This window comes from Columba livia, unplaced genomic scaffold (genome assembly GCF_036013475.1).
Source record: "Columba livia isolate bColLiv1 breed racing homer unplaced genomic scaffold, bColLiv1.pat.W.v2 Scaffold_135, whole genome shotgun sequence".
NCBI classification, from domain to species: domain Eukaryota; kingdom Metazoa; phylum Chordata; class Aves; order Columbiformes; family Columbidae; genus Columba; species Columba livia.
Window position 1 is genome coordinate 1,069,471 of NW_027043031.1, and position 13,072 is coordinate 1,082,542.

Below are 13,072 nucleotides of genomic sequence, written 5' to 3' on the forward strand. Positions count from 1 at the left end.
ATTTGGTGCCGTGACTCGGATGAAGCATATTCGGTGGCAACCCCTCTAAGGGAGGCGCCCCGCTTCTTTTTTTAAGCGGCCCTTGTGGGACTCTTGTCACCGGCTCCTTCACCGACGAACATTCTAAATTGCAATAAGCAAAGTAAATGCCGGCAGCCCCTTAAACTTTGTGCACGAAGACCCGAGTGAAGACGCAGGACGCGTGAGTACAGGCCGGTTATCCGCTGTGTTGGGGCTGGGATTCCTGAGATACAGCGGAGGGTATCTCAGAAGATGGGACAGAAGAAAAGTAGGCATTCTGTTCCCATGGGAGGGCAACCGCAGGAAAGGCTTCCCCAATTCCTCCAGATAGTCTGTTAGGATTAATGATTAGGTATTGGGATGATTAGCCCTCTAGGCGGGGTAAAAGCAAAACGAAAATGATACATTATTGAATGAAAGTTTGGGGTGGTAAAGAGATCCGTAGAGACCACCTATATTGGCCAGTTTTCGGATCATTTGAGGACTGGATCTGTCAGGCTTTAAACATTTATGTTAATTCAAAGGAGCCTTTCAGTTCAGAAGAAAGCGAATATGCATTATTATGGATAAGATCAGAGACTAGGGTTAATCTATACCCGTTAAAAGAAAAGGGGGGTGATACACATGGCCGCCAGAGAAATAAGCGGCATGAGGAAGAGATCCCGATGACACCCCCACCTTATGTACCACCACGGCCACCCCCGGTACCAGTTCCTAGCCCAGTCCCTAGTCCACCCCCTTCGGCACCGAACCCAGAGGGTTCGGATGATAACCAGTCCACGGGGCCTGTCACGCGTAGACAACAGCAACAGCAAACACCAGGGCAACTATATCCGCTGCGAGAGATCACCATGGGAGGGCCTCGGGCGGGAATGGGATATGTGGCGGTACCTCTTAATTCCGGGGATGTTAGAGATTTTAAAAAGGAAATGGGGAGTTTGCTAGAAGACCCGTTGGGGGTAGCGGAGCGGGTTGACTGATTTTTAGGGCCCAACGTATACACGAGGGACGAGTTGCAATCGATAATAGGAATATTGTTCACTGCAGAAGAGAGGGGAATGATCCGTAGGGCTGGTATGCGGATTTGGGATGAACAGCATCAGCAAGGTCCTGCAGCCGACACTAAGTGGCCGCTGCAAAGACCTGACTGGAACAAACAGGATCCATTACATAGGGGTCATATGCAAGACCTACGGACTATATTAGTCCAAGGCATTAGAGGGTCTGTTCCAAGGGGTCAGAACATTGGCAAGGTATTTAGTGAACACCAAAAGAAAGGTGAAACACCTACAGAGTGGTTGGAACGGCTCAGCAAAAACTTACAATTGTATTCGGGGTTAGACCCTAGTACCCCTGTGGGAGAGGCGCTGTTAAAAACACAATTTGTAGCTAGATCTTGGATAGATATTAGGAAAAAGCTAGAAAAATTAGGAGATTGTCAAAACCGTGGGGTTAGATGAACTATTGAGGGAAGCTCAGAAAGTGCATGTTAGGAGAGAGGATGAGAAAGAGCGGAGGACTGTACGAACGGTTGTTGCAGCAGTCAGAGAAGGTACAGCCCAACAGCAATGGAAATCCAGAGACCGAAGGGCACGGTATAAGGGGCCTAGTCCTAAGGCAAGACCTCTTAATGACGAGACTGCAGTGGAACGGGGTGAGACGATAGAATGCTTTTACTGTGGAAAGAAAGAGCACATGAAGCGGAACTGTAGGAAGAAAGTGGCGGATAAGAAAATGTTTAAAGCGGAATAGGGGTGTCAGGGGCTCTTTTTGCTGGGGACTCAAAAAAGGAACAGAGCCCTTGATAAAACTAAAAGTGGGTCCTCAGCAGCAAGAAATTGAATTTCTTGTAGATTCTGGAGCAGAACGACCTACCATACAAACTTTACCCAAGGGATGCGAGATATCTTCCGACACTATGCAAGTAATTGGGCCAAAGAGAGAGCCATTTCGGCTCCCTGTTATAAAAGGAGTAGTTATTGAAACCGATTCCAAAATAGGAGTGGGAAATTTACTTTTAGTTCCTGAAGCTGAATATAATCTCTTGGGACGGGATTTAATAATTGAATTGGGTGTTAATTTAGAAGTAACGGGGAAAGAAATTCGGATAAGATTATGTCCTCTCAGGGTGGAAGATGAAAATAAAATTAATCCTGAAGTATGGTATACAGAAGACTCAGTAGGGAAGCTGGACATAACACCCTTTAACGTTAAAATTTCTAGTCCAGAAATACCCATTCGTGTAAAACAATATCCAGTATCCAAAGAGGGCCGAAGGGGATTAAAACCAGAAATAGAAAGATTACTAGAAAAAGGCCTACTCGAGCCCTGCATGTCTCCCTTTAATACCCCCATTTTACCCATAAGAAAGAAATATGGAAAATGAAAACTAGTACATGACCTGAGGAAGGTGAATAAAAGAACCGTGAGTCGATTCCCTGTAGTGGCCAACCCGTATACCCTCCTGAGTCAATTAGGTCCGAATGATCAATGGTATAGTGTTATAGATTTAAAGGATGCCTTTTGGGCTTGCCCGCTTGATGAAGAGAGCCGAGACTATTTTGCCTTTGCGATGGACTCTGCTTCCCCAGGGGTTTACGGAGCCACCTAACTTGTTCGGGCAAGCTTTAGAACAAATTCTGCAGGGATATGAGCGCAGTCCAGAAGTGGTACTAGTGCAATATGTAGATGATCTCTTGTTAGCAGGGCAAGACGAAGAAGTGGTTAGACAAGAAAGTATTAAATTATTAAATTTCCTTAGTCTACAGGGGCTCAAAGTGTCAAAGACCAAACTCCAGTTTGTTGAGCAAGAAGTGAAATATCTAGGACACTATTTAAGCAGGGGGACCAAACATTTGGACCCAGAAAGAGTAAATGGGATCTTGTCATTGCCAGCCCCAAAGTCTAAACGACAGATAAGACAAATGTTAGGACTAACTGGATACTGTAGACAATGGATCGAAAATTATACAAAGAAGGTAAAATTTTTGTATGAAAAATTAACACAGGAAAAACTGGTACAATGGACAGAACAAGATGAGGAACAATTTGATTGCATAAGGAAAGAGCTGATAAGTGCCCCTGTGTTGAGCTTGCCAGATATATGGAAACCATTTTATTTGTTCACTAATATAGATGCAGGGACTGCATACAGGGTCTTGGCACAAGAATGGGCTGGACATAAAAAACCAGTAGCTTATTTATCTAAATTGCTAGACCCCGTTAGCAGGGGTTGGCCAACATGCCTAAAAGCAATAGTATCAGCTGCATTACTAGTAGAATAAGCACAGAAAATAACATTTGGAGGAGAATTGCATGTTTTGACACCACATAATATACGAGGGGTTTTGCAACAAAAATCTGATAAATGGATAACAGATTCTAGGTTGTTAAAATACGAAAGTATTTTAATTGAATCCCCTAAATTCACCCTAGAAATTACTTCCTTGCAGAACCCTGCACAGTTCTTATATGGGGAATCTAGCGAACAATTAACACATGATTGTTTGCAAACAATTGAAGACCAAACAAAAATAAGACCTGACTTAGAAGAGGAATTGTCAGAAGGAGAAAAATTGTTCGTAGATGGCTCCTCTCGAGTCATTGAAGGGAAACGTAAATCAGGATATGCGATAATAAACGGAAAAATGAATACGGTCTTAGAATCAGGGCCATTAAATCCTGGGTGGTCAGCACAAGCCTGTGAGCTGTATGCCGTTTTAAGAGCCTTACAATGGACCGGCACGGGTAGTGGAACCATATATACGGATTCGAAGTATGCATTTGGAGTAGTACATACATTTGGTAAAATTTGGGAGGAACGAGGGTTGATAAATTCCCAAGGGAAAAACTTAATCCATCAGGAATTATCACACAAATCTTGCAAGAAATAAGAAAACCTCGAGCAATAGCAGTGGTTCATTTAAAGGGACACCAGAAAGGCCTGAATCCCATTATTAGGGGAAATAACCTTGCAGACGAAGAAGCAAAAAGGGCGGCCTTATTAAATCTTAAAGGATTGACTTGTGAGCTGCCAGATCCAAAGAGATTAAGAGAAAATTGCCCTAATTGCGGACAAGGAACAGAACGGGAAAACGATTTCCCTTGCTATGAGTGCTGGAAAGAGTTTAATGTAGACGCTATTCCCTGTACTTGTCTTGGGCTAAAAGATAGACAGTGTCCTAGCCGTCCACGCTCAAATATATGTGTCTTTAGTACTGTAGAAAAAGAAAAGCTAACCAAATTAGGGGCAAAGCAGCAAGGTGAACAATGGAGTTTAGTAGATGGGAGAGAAGTAGTTCCAAAAGTAACTGCAGTCGGTATAATGAACGGGTTACATGATATTACGCATTGGGGAACGCAAGCATTAGTAGATCAATTTGCCACAAAATATGCTTGCACAGGAGCATATAACATAGCAAAACGTATTGTTGAAGGGTGCCTTACATGCCAGAAAGTAAATAAACAACAAATAAGGAAACAAGTTCCCGGCGGAAGGAAACTCGTATACCGGCCATTCTCAAGAATACAGATTGATTTTACAGAGTTACCAAAGGTCGGGCGATACCTCTATTTATTGGTGCTTGTGGACCATCTCCCGCACTTTGTGGAGGCATTTCCAACAACTAGGGCCACTGCTCGTACGGTAGCAAAAATATTGTTAGAAGAAATAATTCCCCGATATGGAATAACTGAAGCTATCGATTCCGACCGGGGCCCACATTTTACATCAAGAATTATTACAGAAATCTTTCAGGCACTAGGTACTGACTGGCAGTATCATACTCCATGGCATCCACAGAGCTCGGGAAGGGTCGAACGAATGAATGGAGAGATAAAAAAGCAGCTTACTAAATTAATGATAGAGACTAAGATGTCATGGGTAAAATGTTTGCCCCTAGCACTGTTAAACATAAGGACCCAGCCGAGAACAGACCTCGGAATATCACCCTTTGAAATGTCATATGGAATGCCATTCGATTTAGAAACGCCACAAGATCACCCAAAAGTGAGTGATTTTCGGTTGAAAAATTACTTAGTGCAGTTGTTGAAGTGAAGGAAATACCTTTGGGAAAAAGGGTTGGTGGTACAGCGTCCACCTCTGGACATAAAAATACATACCCTAGAACCTGGAGATAAGGTACTCATAAAAACATGGAAAGAAACATCATTAACCCCTCGATGGAAGGGACCTGTTGTTGTTTTACTCACTACAGAAACAGCCATCCGAACTGCCGAAAAGGGGTGGACACACGCCAGCCGAGTTACAGGTCCAGTCAAGACTAACGCCTGGACTGCAGAGCCCACAGACGACCCTCTGAAAGTTAAACTACGGAAACAATAAATGGACTTGGGCTTGTTGAATCATATCGTGCAAGTACAGAAAAACGATAAAGTTGTTTATGAATATCCCATTTGTAAAAATCAAAGAGTTAGATGTATTAATATAAGTTGTAATTGTTGTCGTTTTTATATGCTTTAGGTGCATAGTGTGCCAAAACAATTGGTGGTTGCATTGTATGGACGGTATTCCCCTAGAGGAATACGCAATCAATGTTATAATATAGAATTAGAAATTACAGATTTAGCATTGAAATCAAAAGTCACACGAAAAAGAGATCCAACCCGACAGTCCTGACTGGTGGTGTATAGACACCCACGAAATACAGCCTGGGCGGTTTTGCTCTCACCCTAATGAACCAGCCCCTTTAAAATACAAATAACACCCCTGGGTGTGCTGTAGAACTACCATAAAGAAAATACCGTCCCACTCTCCTATAGTAAAAGACTATAATTGGGAAGCGTATAAGCAAAGGCATGGAGAGCAAAAGCATTCAGCGTTTCCTGAAGAATATTCTTGCTGCCGAGAAGATGGTTTACCCCGTGGCTCGAAGCAAACGGGTTGACGGGCGAGGCAGAGGAATAAGAAACGGTGGAAACAAGAGCCTGAGTGGAACTATGCCAAAATATTGGCCGAGCTACCCCAATGTTAAGCGGCACACCCAGGCACTAGCTAAAAAGCAAGGAGGCATGAACCAGAGTCAATGCAGCCCAATCTGGTACACTGTGTTGATGTTGCTGTTATTGCTGAGCTATGGAGAAACAGCGCATAGACCGTATAAGTGGACTTTAATTCAAGCAGAGGAAAGCCGTGTGATTGAAGAAAATGTAACTGTAGGTGCACCCTCATTTAACGTAACCATTTGTGATTTATTAGGACATTTAGGTTCTGGGGAAGACTGGAATTTTGGTCACTGCAAACCTCCACATAAAAGGGGAAGTGCAGTATCAACTTATTGGTGCCCTAGCTCCAATCCAGGAATGGGATATTGCAACTATCCTAATCAATATTATTGTGCTTATTGGGGTTGTGAGACAATCTCTCCCATCGCTTTATGGTAGTTCTGACCCAGGGAATTGCAAAACATTAGAAATTACAGTCTTGCAACCGCAAGACCGGGGGTGGTCAATTGGTGAAACTTGGGGTGTAAGGATCTGGGAGACTAGGACTGATGGAGGGACACTTATAAAGATACAAAAAGAACCTGCCCCAGAAGGGAAATCCCAATCAACAGGCCCTAATGTGATAATAACGGGGAAATTAGAGATAAATAAAACTTCTAAGATACTTAGTATAACAATGACAGATAGCTCTGATATAGACGCATTTACACAACCGGAAGAAGTAAACCCACTTTGGACTCTAATAAATGTGAGCTATTAGGTGATTAACAAAACACACCCAAATTTAACAGCAGAATGCTGGTTATGCTTCAACACCAAACCACCATATTTCGAAGCTATTGGACTGGGAAATATGCCAAAGCTCGCTAATGGATCAAATCCTGGGTCTTGTAGGTGGGAAAATAATAAGGAATATCATTGCAACAAGTCCAGGGGCAAGGAATATGTATAGGTCAAATACCCCCTGGAAAACGGTATCTATGTATAAATGGCACCCTTAAAGCTAATAGGCCTGGTGATTGGGTAATACCCGTCAATAATTCTAAGTGGATATGTTAAAAAACCGGACTTACACCTTGTGTTTCTATGAATTATCTAAAAAACCATGAAAGAACTTTGTATACAAGTGGTCGTAATCCCTAAAATTACTTATCACCCGAAAGAATATGAATATCAGCTAGAAACTGTCTTTACACACCGATTAACGAAAAGGGAACAGATCACTGCTCTGACCTTAGGTATGATAATGGCCCTCAGTGTAGCAGGTGCAGGAACAGGAATTGCCTCAATAGTCAACCAAAACAAGAATTGGAGGCATTGAGAGCAGCCGTCGATGAGGATCTGCTAAGAACAGAGCAATCTATTACTGCGCTAGAAAAATCAGGCAGATCCTTGTCAGAAGTGGTCTTGCAAAACCGGCGAGGATTAGATCTATTGTTCTTCAAAGAACAGCTTTGCGCAGCTTTAAAGGAGGAATGCTGTGTATATGCAGACCACACAGGTCTAGTAAGAAATACCATGAATAAGCTACGAGAAAATATAGCAAAACGAAAAAGGGAATATGAATCTCGGCAGAGTTGGTACGAAACCTGGTTTAGACAATCACCTTGGCTTACAACCCTCCTCTCTACTATAGCAGGGCCATTGATTCTCTTAACGCTAGTGTTGATGTTTGGACCATGTATTTTTAATAAAGTAATAGCTATTGTGAAAAGCAGGCTAGAATCAGCACATTTATTATTAGTTAAAGCAAAGTATGAGCAGTTACCCAATCAAGATGATACTGAGTTATTTGTATTAAGTAGTCAAGAATTACAACTCTTTAATGAACAAAATAAGTAGAAAAAGAAAAGGGGGGAATTGTAATAAACAATTCTAAGAGTTAGAGATGTTTGTTCATTAAAGCTTCTTAAAAGAAACGCTCAGGGCTTATTGAGTTAGAGATGTTTGTTCATTAACACTTCTTAAAAGGAAACGCTCAGGGGTTATTGAGTTAGAGATGTTTGTTCATTAACACTTCTTAAAAGGAAACGCTCAGGGGTTATTGTGCAACATGGGAAGCCCCTGCCCTTTGTTATGCAATTGCCTTAAATGTTCGATCCTCTAAAGGTGGGAGGGGGGCAGGGGTAGGTGAGAAGACAGGAGATTAACTGCCTGACAACAGAGGACACATCCGCAGAAAGAACGAGTGGCGTGGCGCTCTGAGCAACGAACCCGGGACCCTAGAAAAAGGCTGGAAGAAGTTTTCCCGGTGCGCCATTGGAGAAGCCAATCTCATGGCCGCCCAGCGCTGTCTTTGCTTATTGCGTTGAAATCCATCGGGAATAAATTTGTGTTATTCAAGTTAATTTCGAGTCTAAATTTATTACAACAATACAGAATCTTAGGCAAGGGTGATGTAGCAGACAGGGGCACTTGCAATGAACCTGTCCATGGGAGCTGAGATGAATCTCACTGGGCCAGTGGGGTTTGTTCCTGGAGTCACACACAGAAATGTCAGCGTTCTGTCAGGCATCCACATTTGGGCTGGCCTCATGGACTCCTTACACATCCATGGATGTTCAAATGCAGTCTTTCCCATTTGCACACAGGTGCAGGAGTCACTGTGTCTCTCTGACCTCCTGCTATGACTCCGAGAGGCTGGGAGACACTTCAGCCCTGCCATTTGCCACCCTACTCTGCACTTACATGAGATACATGAAGAATGGACAGGGGATCTTCTGTTCCAGGAAACACATCCCAGTGGTGGCACATCCCATTCAGGTGGTTCCCCAAGGGATGTTACTCTCAACATGAAGTCACATCAAGACACTGTCTGTCCCACTGACCTTCACGGAACCCCAAGGAACAGCTGATGGTGTTTCTGCTCACCTGGGTTCATCACCTCAGAAGCACTTTATGGATTTGTTTACATCTCGTCTGTACAATGCAAACATAGATATCTGATCTACCGAGTAGTTGTGCTTCCAGGGAGGAACAAAGAACCTCTTCAAGCTGAAGTGAGAAGCCAGTGCTGGAAATGGTGGTTGTGAGGGGCCAGTCCATGATGATTGACCTGCAGAAGGTTCTCTAGGGTGTCCAGTGGACATGGGCACAACCACTCAGTGAGAAAATTATTTACATTATATATGCTATGCAGAAGATTACGGGAAGTTTATTGCTTCAGAAAACAGCCATTCATTAGTTGCCACACTGAATCCTTGATCTCCTTGTTCCTCATACTGTAGATGAGGGGGTTCACTGTTGGAGGCACCACAGAGTACAGAACAGACACCACCAGATCCAATGATGGGGAGGATATAGAGGGGGGCTTCAGGCAGGCAAACATGACAGTGCTGACAAACAGGGAGACCACGGCCAGGTGAGGGAGGCAGGTGGAAAAGGCTTTGTGCCGTCCCTGCTCAGAGGGGATCCTCAGCACGGCCCTCAAGATCTGCACATAGGACACCACAATGAACACAAAACACATAAAAGCTAAACAGGCACTGACCACAAGAAGCCCAAGTTCCCTGAGGAAGGAGTGTGAGCAGGAGAGCTTGAGGATCTGGGGGATTTCACAGAAGAACTGGCCCAGGACATTGCCCTTGCACAGGGGCAGTGAAAATGTATTGGCCGTGTGCAGCAGAGCATTGAGAAACCCAGTGGCCCAGGCAGCTGCTGCCATGTGGACACAAGCTCTGCTGCCCAGGAGGGTCCCGTAGTGCAGGGGTTTGCAGATGGCAGCGTAGCGGTCGTACGGCATGATGGTGAGGAGAGAATATTCTACTGAAATGAAAAAGAAAAACAGAAAGACTTGGGCAGCACAGCCCATATAAGAAATGGCCCTGGTATCCATGAAGGAATTGGCCATAGACTTGGGGAGAATGGTGGAGATGGAGCCCAGGTCGAGGAGGGCAAGGTTGAGCAGGAAGAAGTACATGGGGGTGTGGAGGTGCTGGTCCCAGGCTATGGTGGTGATGATGAGGCCGTTGCCCAGGAGGGCAGCCAGGTAGATGCCCAGGAAGAGCCAGAAGTGCAAGAGCTGCAGCTCCCGTGTGTCTGTGAACGGCAGGAGGAGGAACTGGGTGATGGAGCTGCTGTTGGACATTGGCTGCCTGTGGGCATGAGGACCTGTGCAAGGAGGAAAAGGCAGTGTCAGGTTAGGGGAGACTTCTCTGGGGAAAATAAACATGCTGTTTCTCATGGAAAACCTCCTCCCTGATGGAAGGACGTTTCAGCCAATTCTGTTTCTACCAACTGAAAAAAACAGTTCATCACAGCTTAAAATGCAGCTTAGGCATCTAGATACTATGAACACACCGCTGGGTCAAGACCCCCTGTGTTGGTGTCAGAACAAAAACTGGCCCACACTCCCACCCCAACCCCAGAGAGCAAGAGCACCAGGGACAGGTGGAGAAACAGGGAAGAACACTGCAGTGCTACCAGAAAATAAAGCAAGGACAGAAAGGCAGACGGGCATGCTGTGGAACCTTCTACTGACCCGGCTGTGCTGCTGCCACTCACATAATGACACTGGAGAGCAAGTACTTTTAGCACCTTTTTTGAGTACCACGTTCCAGGAACCCTTCACCTGGAGGTCCAGCTGCTGAGGTGGAGACTTGTGACCTGGACCCCATGGCTTTGGGGCAGAGGGTCTGCTGGGGAGGAGAGGAGACCAGGGGTTGCACTGGGAAATGTGTCTGCACTGCACAGGATGGCAGGGGGTCCTGAATCCCCTCCCCAGCATTTCAGGTTGTAGCTCCCGCTCCCTGCCCATGTCTGTGCTGCCTGCAGCTGTGTGTCTGTCCCTGGTCTGCTCCCTGTCAGTGTCACAGACCCCGTCCCACCCGCTGTGTGCTCAGCTCTGTCCTGCTCACACCTCCTGGCACTGCCCAGGGGCAGCTCTGTGTGTGCAGGGGCTCAGGAGCAGCTCAGACCAGTCCTAACGAGAACTGGGGTCTCAGTGTCTTCTCCAAAGAGAGAAATAAATCCCCATCTCCCACTGCACACCCAGACGAGCAAGAGTAGAAAACTGAAAGCACAGACTCCTTCCCTTGCAGTTGTTCCTGTATTGCAGTTGTTGTTCAGAAGGACCCTCTGCCATGTCTGTGGGGGCATCTGGAGCTCTGAGCAGCCCTGACCCACACAGCCCCCTTCAACCCCACAAGCTCCCTGACTGCCCTGCCGGGGGTCGCTCCTTCCACCCACAGCTGCTGCCATGGGATCTCCCGGGCAGGCTGAGCGCTGACCCTGGCAGGCGGCAGAGTCCCTGCCCGGCACAGCCCTGGGGTGCAGGGACCCTGCTCTGCAGGACAGCCCTGGGCACCCCTGGGTGCTCACCCGGCTTCACAGCTGTTCAACATGGCCTGACAAGAGCCCCGTCCTTACAGACCCCACAAGCTGTGCCTGTGCCAGTTTCAGGAGATGCCTCCAGGAGCTACAGCTGCACTGCCCTGCACCCAGAGACTTACCATGGCAAGGGCTGCAAAGGTTTCTCCTCCAGTGAGCTCTCAGTCATCCTCCCAGTCCTGACCACCTTTAATCTCTCTCTGCCTTGCTCGTCTCCTGAGATCCCCAGGCAGAGCCCTCAGCCCTGCTGCGTGTGCAGAGGAGCTGCTCCTGGGCAGAGCTGTCTCTCTGCAGCGCTGCCGCTGCCATGAGCTCCCTGTGTCCCAGGAGCCCAGCCCAGCTCAGCAGCACAGGAGCAGCCCAAGGTGCTTTAATGACCCCTCTGGTGGGTTTGGTGCTGAGTCCATGGACCTCAGACCCTGGAGGAAGTTGATGAAACCTCTCAAGAAGTCAAAGTTAGATTCAGATTCCAAAGTTTCTTGTAATGTTATTGGGTCACACTGAGAGACACAACTGAGAAACCATCCCAGGGGTCTGGTCAGAGAAGAAAATTGGAGGTAGAGATGACAGGTCAGGAAAAGCAAAGTAAAGGTCTCTCTCATGATCAGTAAACCTGGATGTATTTCATTAGACAAAGGGCCAGGCCCTGACCCCCAGCCCTGGGAAGGCAGATCCTGTCCCTCCCACATTGCCCAGGGCTCTTCTGGGACAGTGCGATGTGGGGCTGTGCAAGGCCAAGGGCAGGACTATGGTCCCACACCTCCCAGGTTCCTGGCTGGGGACAAGGAGGCCATGAGGCCCCTGTGCTGCAAGGACAAGGTGTCTCCTCACAGGCATCAGAGGTGCAGACAAGAGCCAGAGCCAAGGGGAGAAGGAGCTCATGTCTGGTGGGGCTTTCAGCCTCTTTACATCCCTTGATCATCCCCACGACAGCCTGTCCTGTGCTGTGGCATCCCCTGCACCTCTGTCCCTGCAGGCTGGAGACATCCCCCCTGCTGCCCCACCTTGCTCCTGTCTGAGCATCTTCCTTCCTTTGCTGAGATCTCTCCATCCTCCCCAGCTGGTCCTTGAAGCACAAAGCCTTGGGCTGATGCAGACTCCCTCTGCTGACCTGCTCCACCACAGCACTGCCCTTCCACTCTCATTCCTTTCTGCCCATGTCCAGCCTGGACCTCCCCAGCTGCACTTTGGGCCATTATTTCTTTCTCAAGCTCTTTCCCACTCTGAAGAAAAACTCCACCACCTCTGAAACCGCCCTTCAAGCACTCTCAGGCTGCTCCTGCACTGCTGCAGCCTCCCCAGCGCTGCTGGGCCAAAGCAGCCCAGGTCCCTCAGCACCCCACACCATGTGCACAAGGTGCTGAACCTGCCTTGGCACAGCCCTGCACTCTCCAGTTCCTCCCTGCTGCTCCAAACTGGGAAGCCGCACACTGGCACACACCCGTGTGTGTGGGTCACACCAGTGCTGAACCGAATGGGATGAGAACTGCAGGTGTCTGGGTCCCCACGCTCCTCCTCATGCAGCCCCGTGTGCAGCTGCCTTGTTCATGGTGAGCGTGCACCACGGGCTGGTGTGGGGACCTTGTAGTGCCCAGGCCCTTCTCCTCAGGGTCACTGCTCAGTGTGTCAGGTCCTGCTCTGTCCTGATGGATGGGGTTGTTCTCCTGCCCCGATACAGAACTGGTCACTTCCCTTTTTAAATCTTTAGAGCTTTCTGATGGGTGAACACCAGATTGTCTCAAGGTCTGCACTCTCCCTT

General features: G+C 47.1%; 1 protein-coding gene across 1 annotated transcript; it reads right to left on the reverse strand.

Annotated features, from left to right (window-relative positions):
* Positions 1-9,139: 9,139 nt before the first annotated feature.
* LOC135577753 (olfactory receptor 14J1-like) lies at positions 9,140-10,072 on the reverse strand. Its single transcript, XM_065047874.1, has one exon. It carries the CDS (start codon positions 10,070-10,072, stop codon positions 9,140-9,142), a length of 933 nt encoding a protein of 310 aa, XP_064903946.1.
* Positions 10,073-13,072: the final 3,000 nt, after the last annotated feature.

Excerpts from the sequence above, each read along its gene's own strand:
- LOC135577753 (XM_065047874.1), bottom strand. The coding sequence starts at position 10,072 with ATGTCCAACAGCAGCTCCATCACCCAGTTCCTCCTCCTGCCGTTCACA.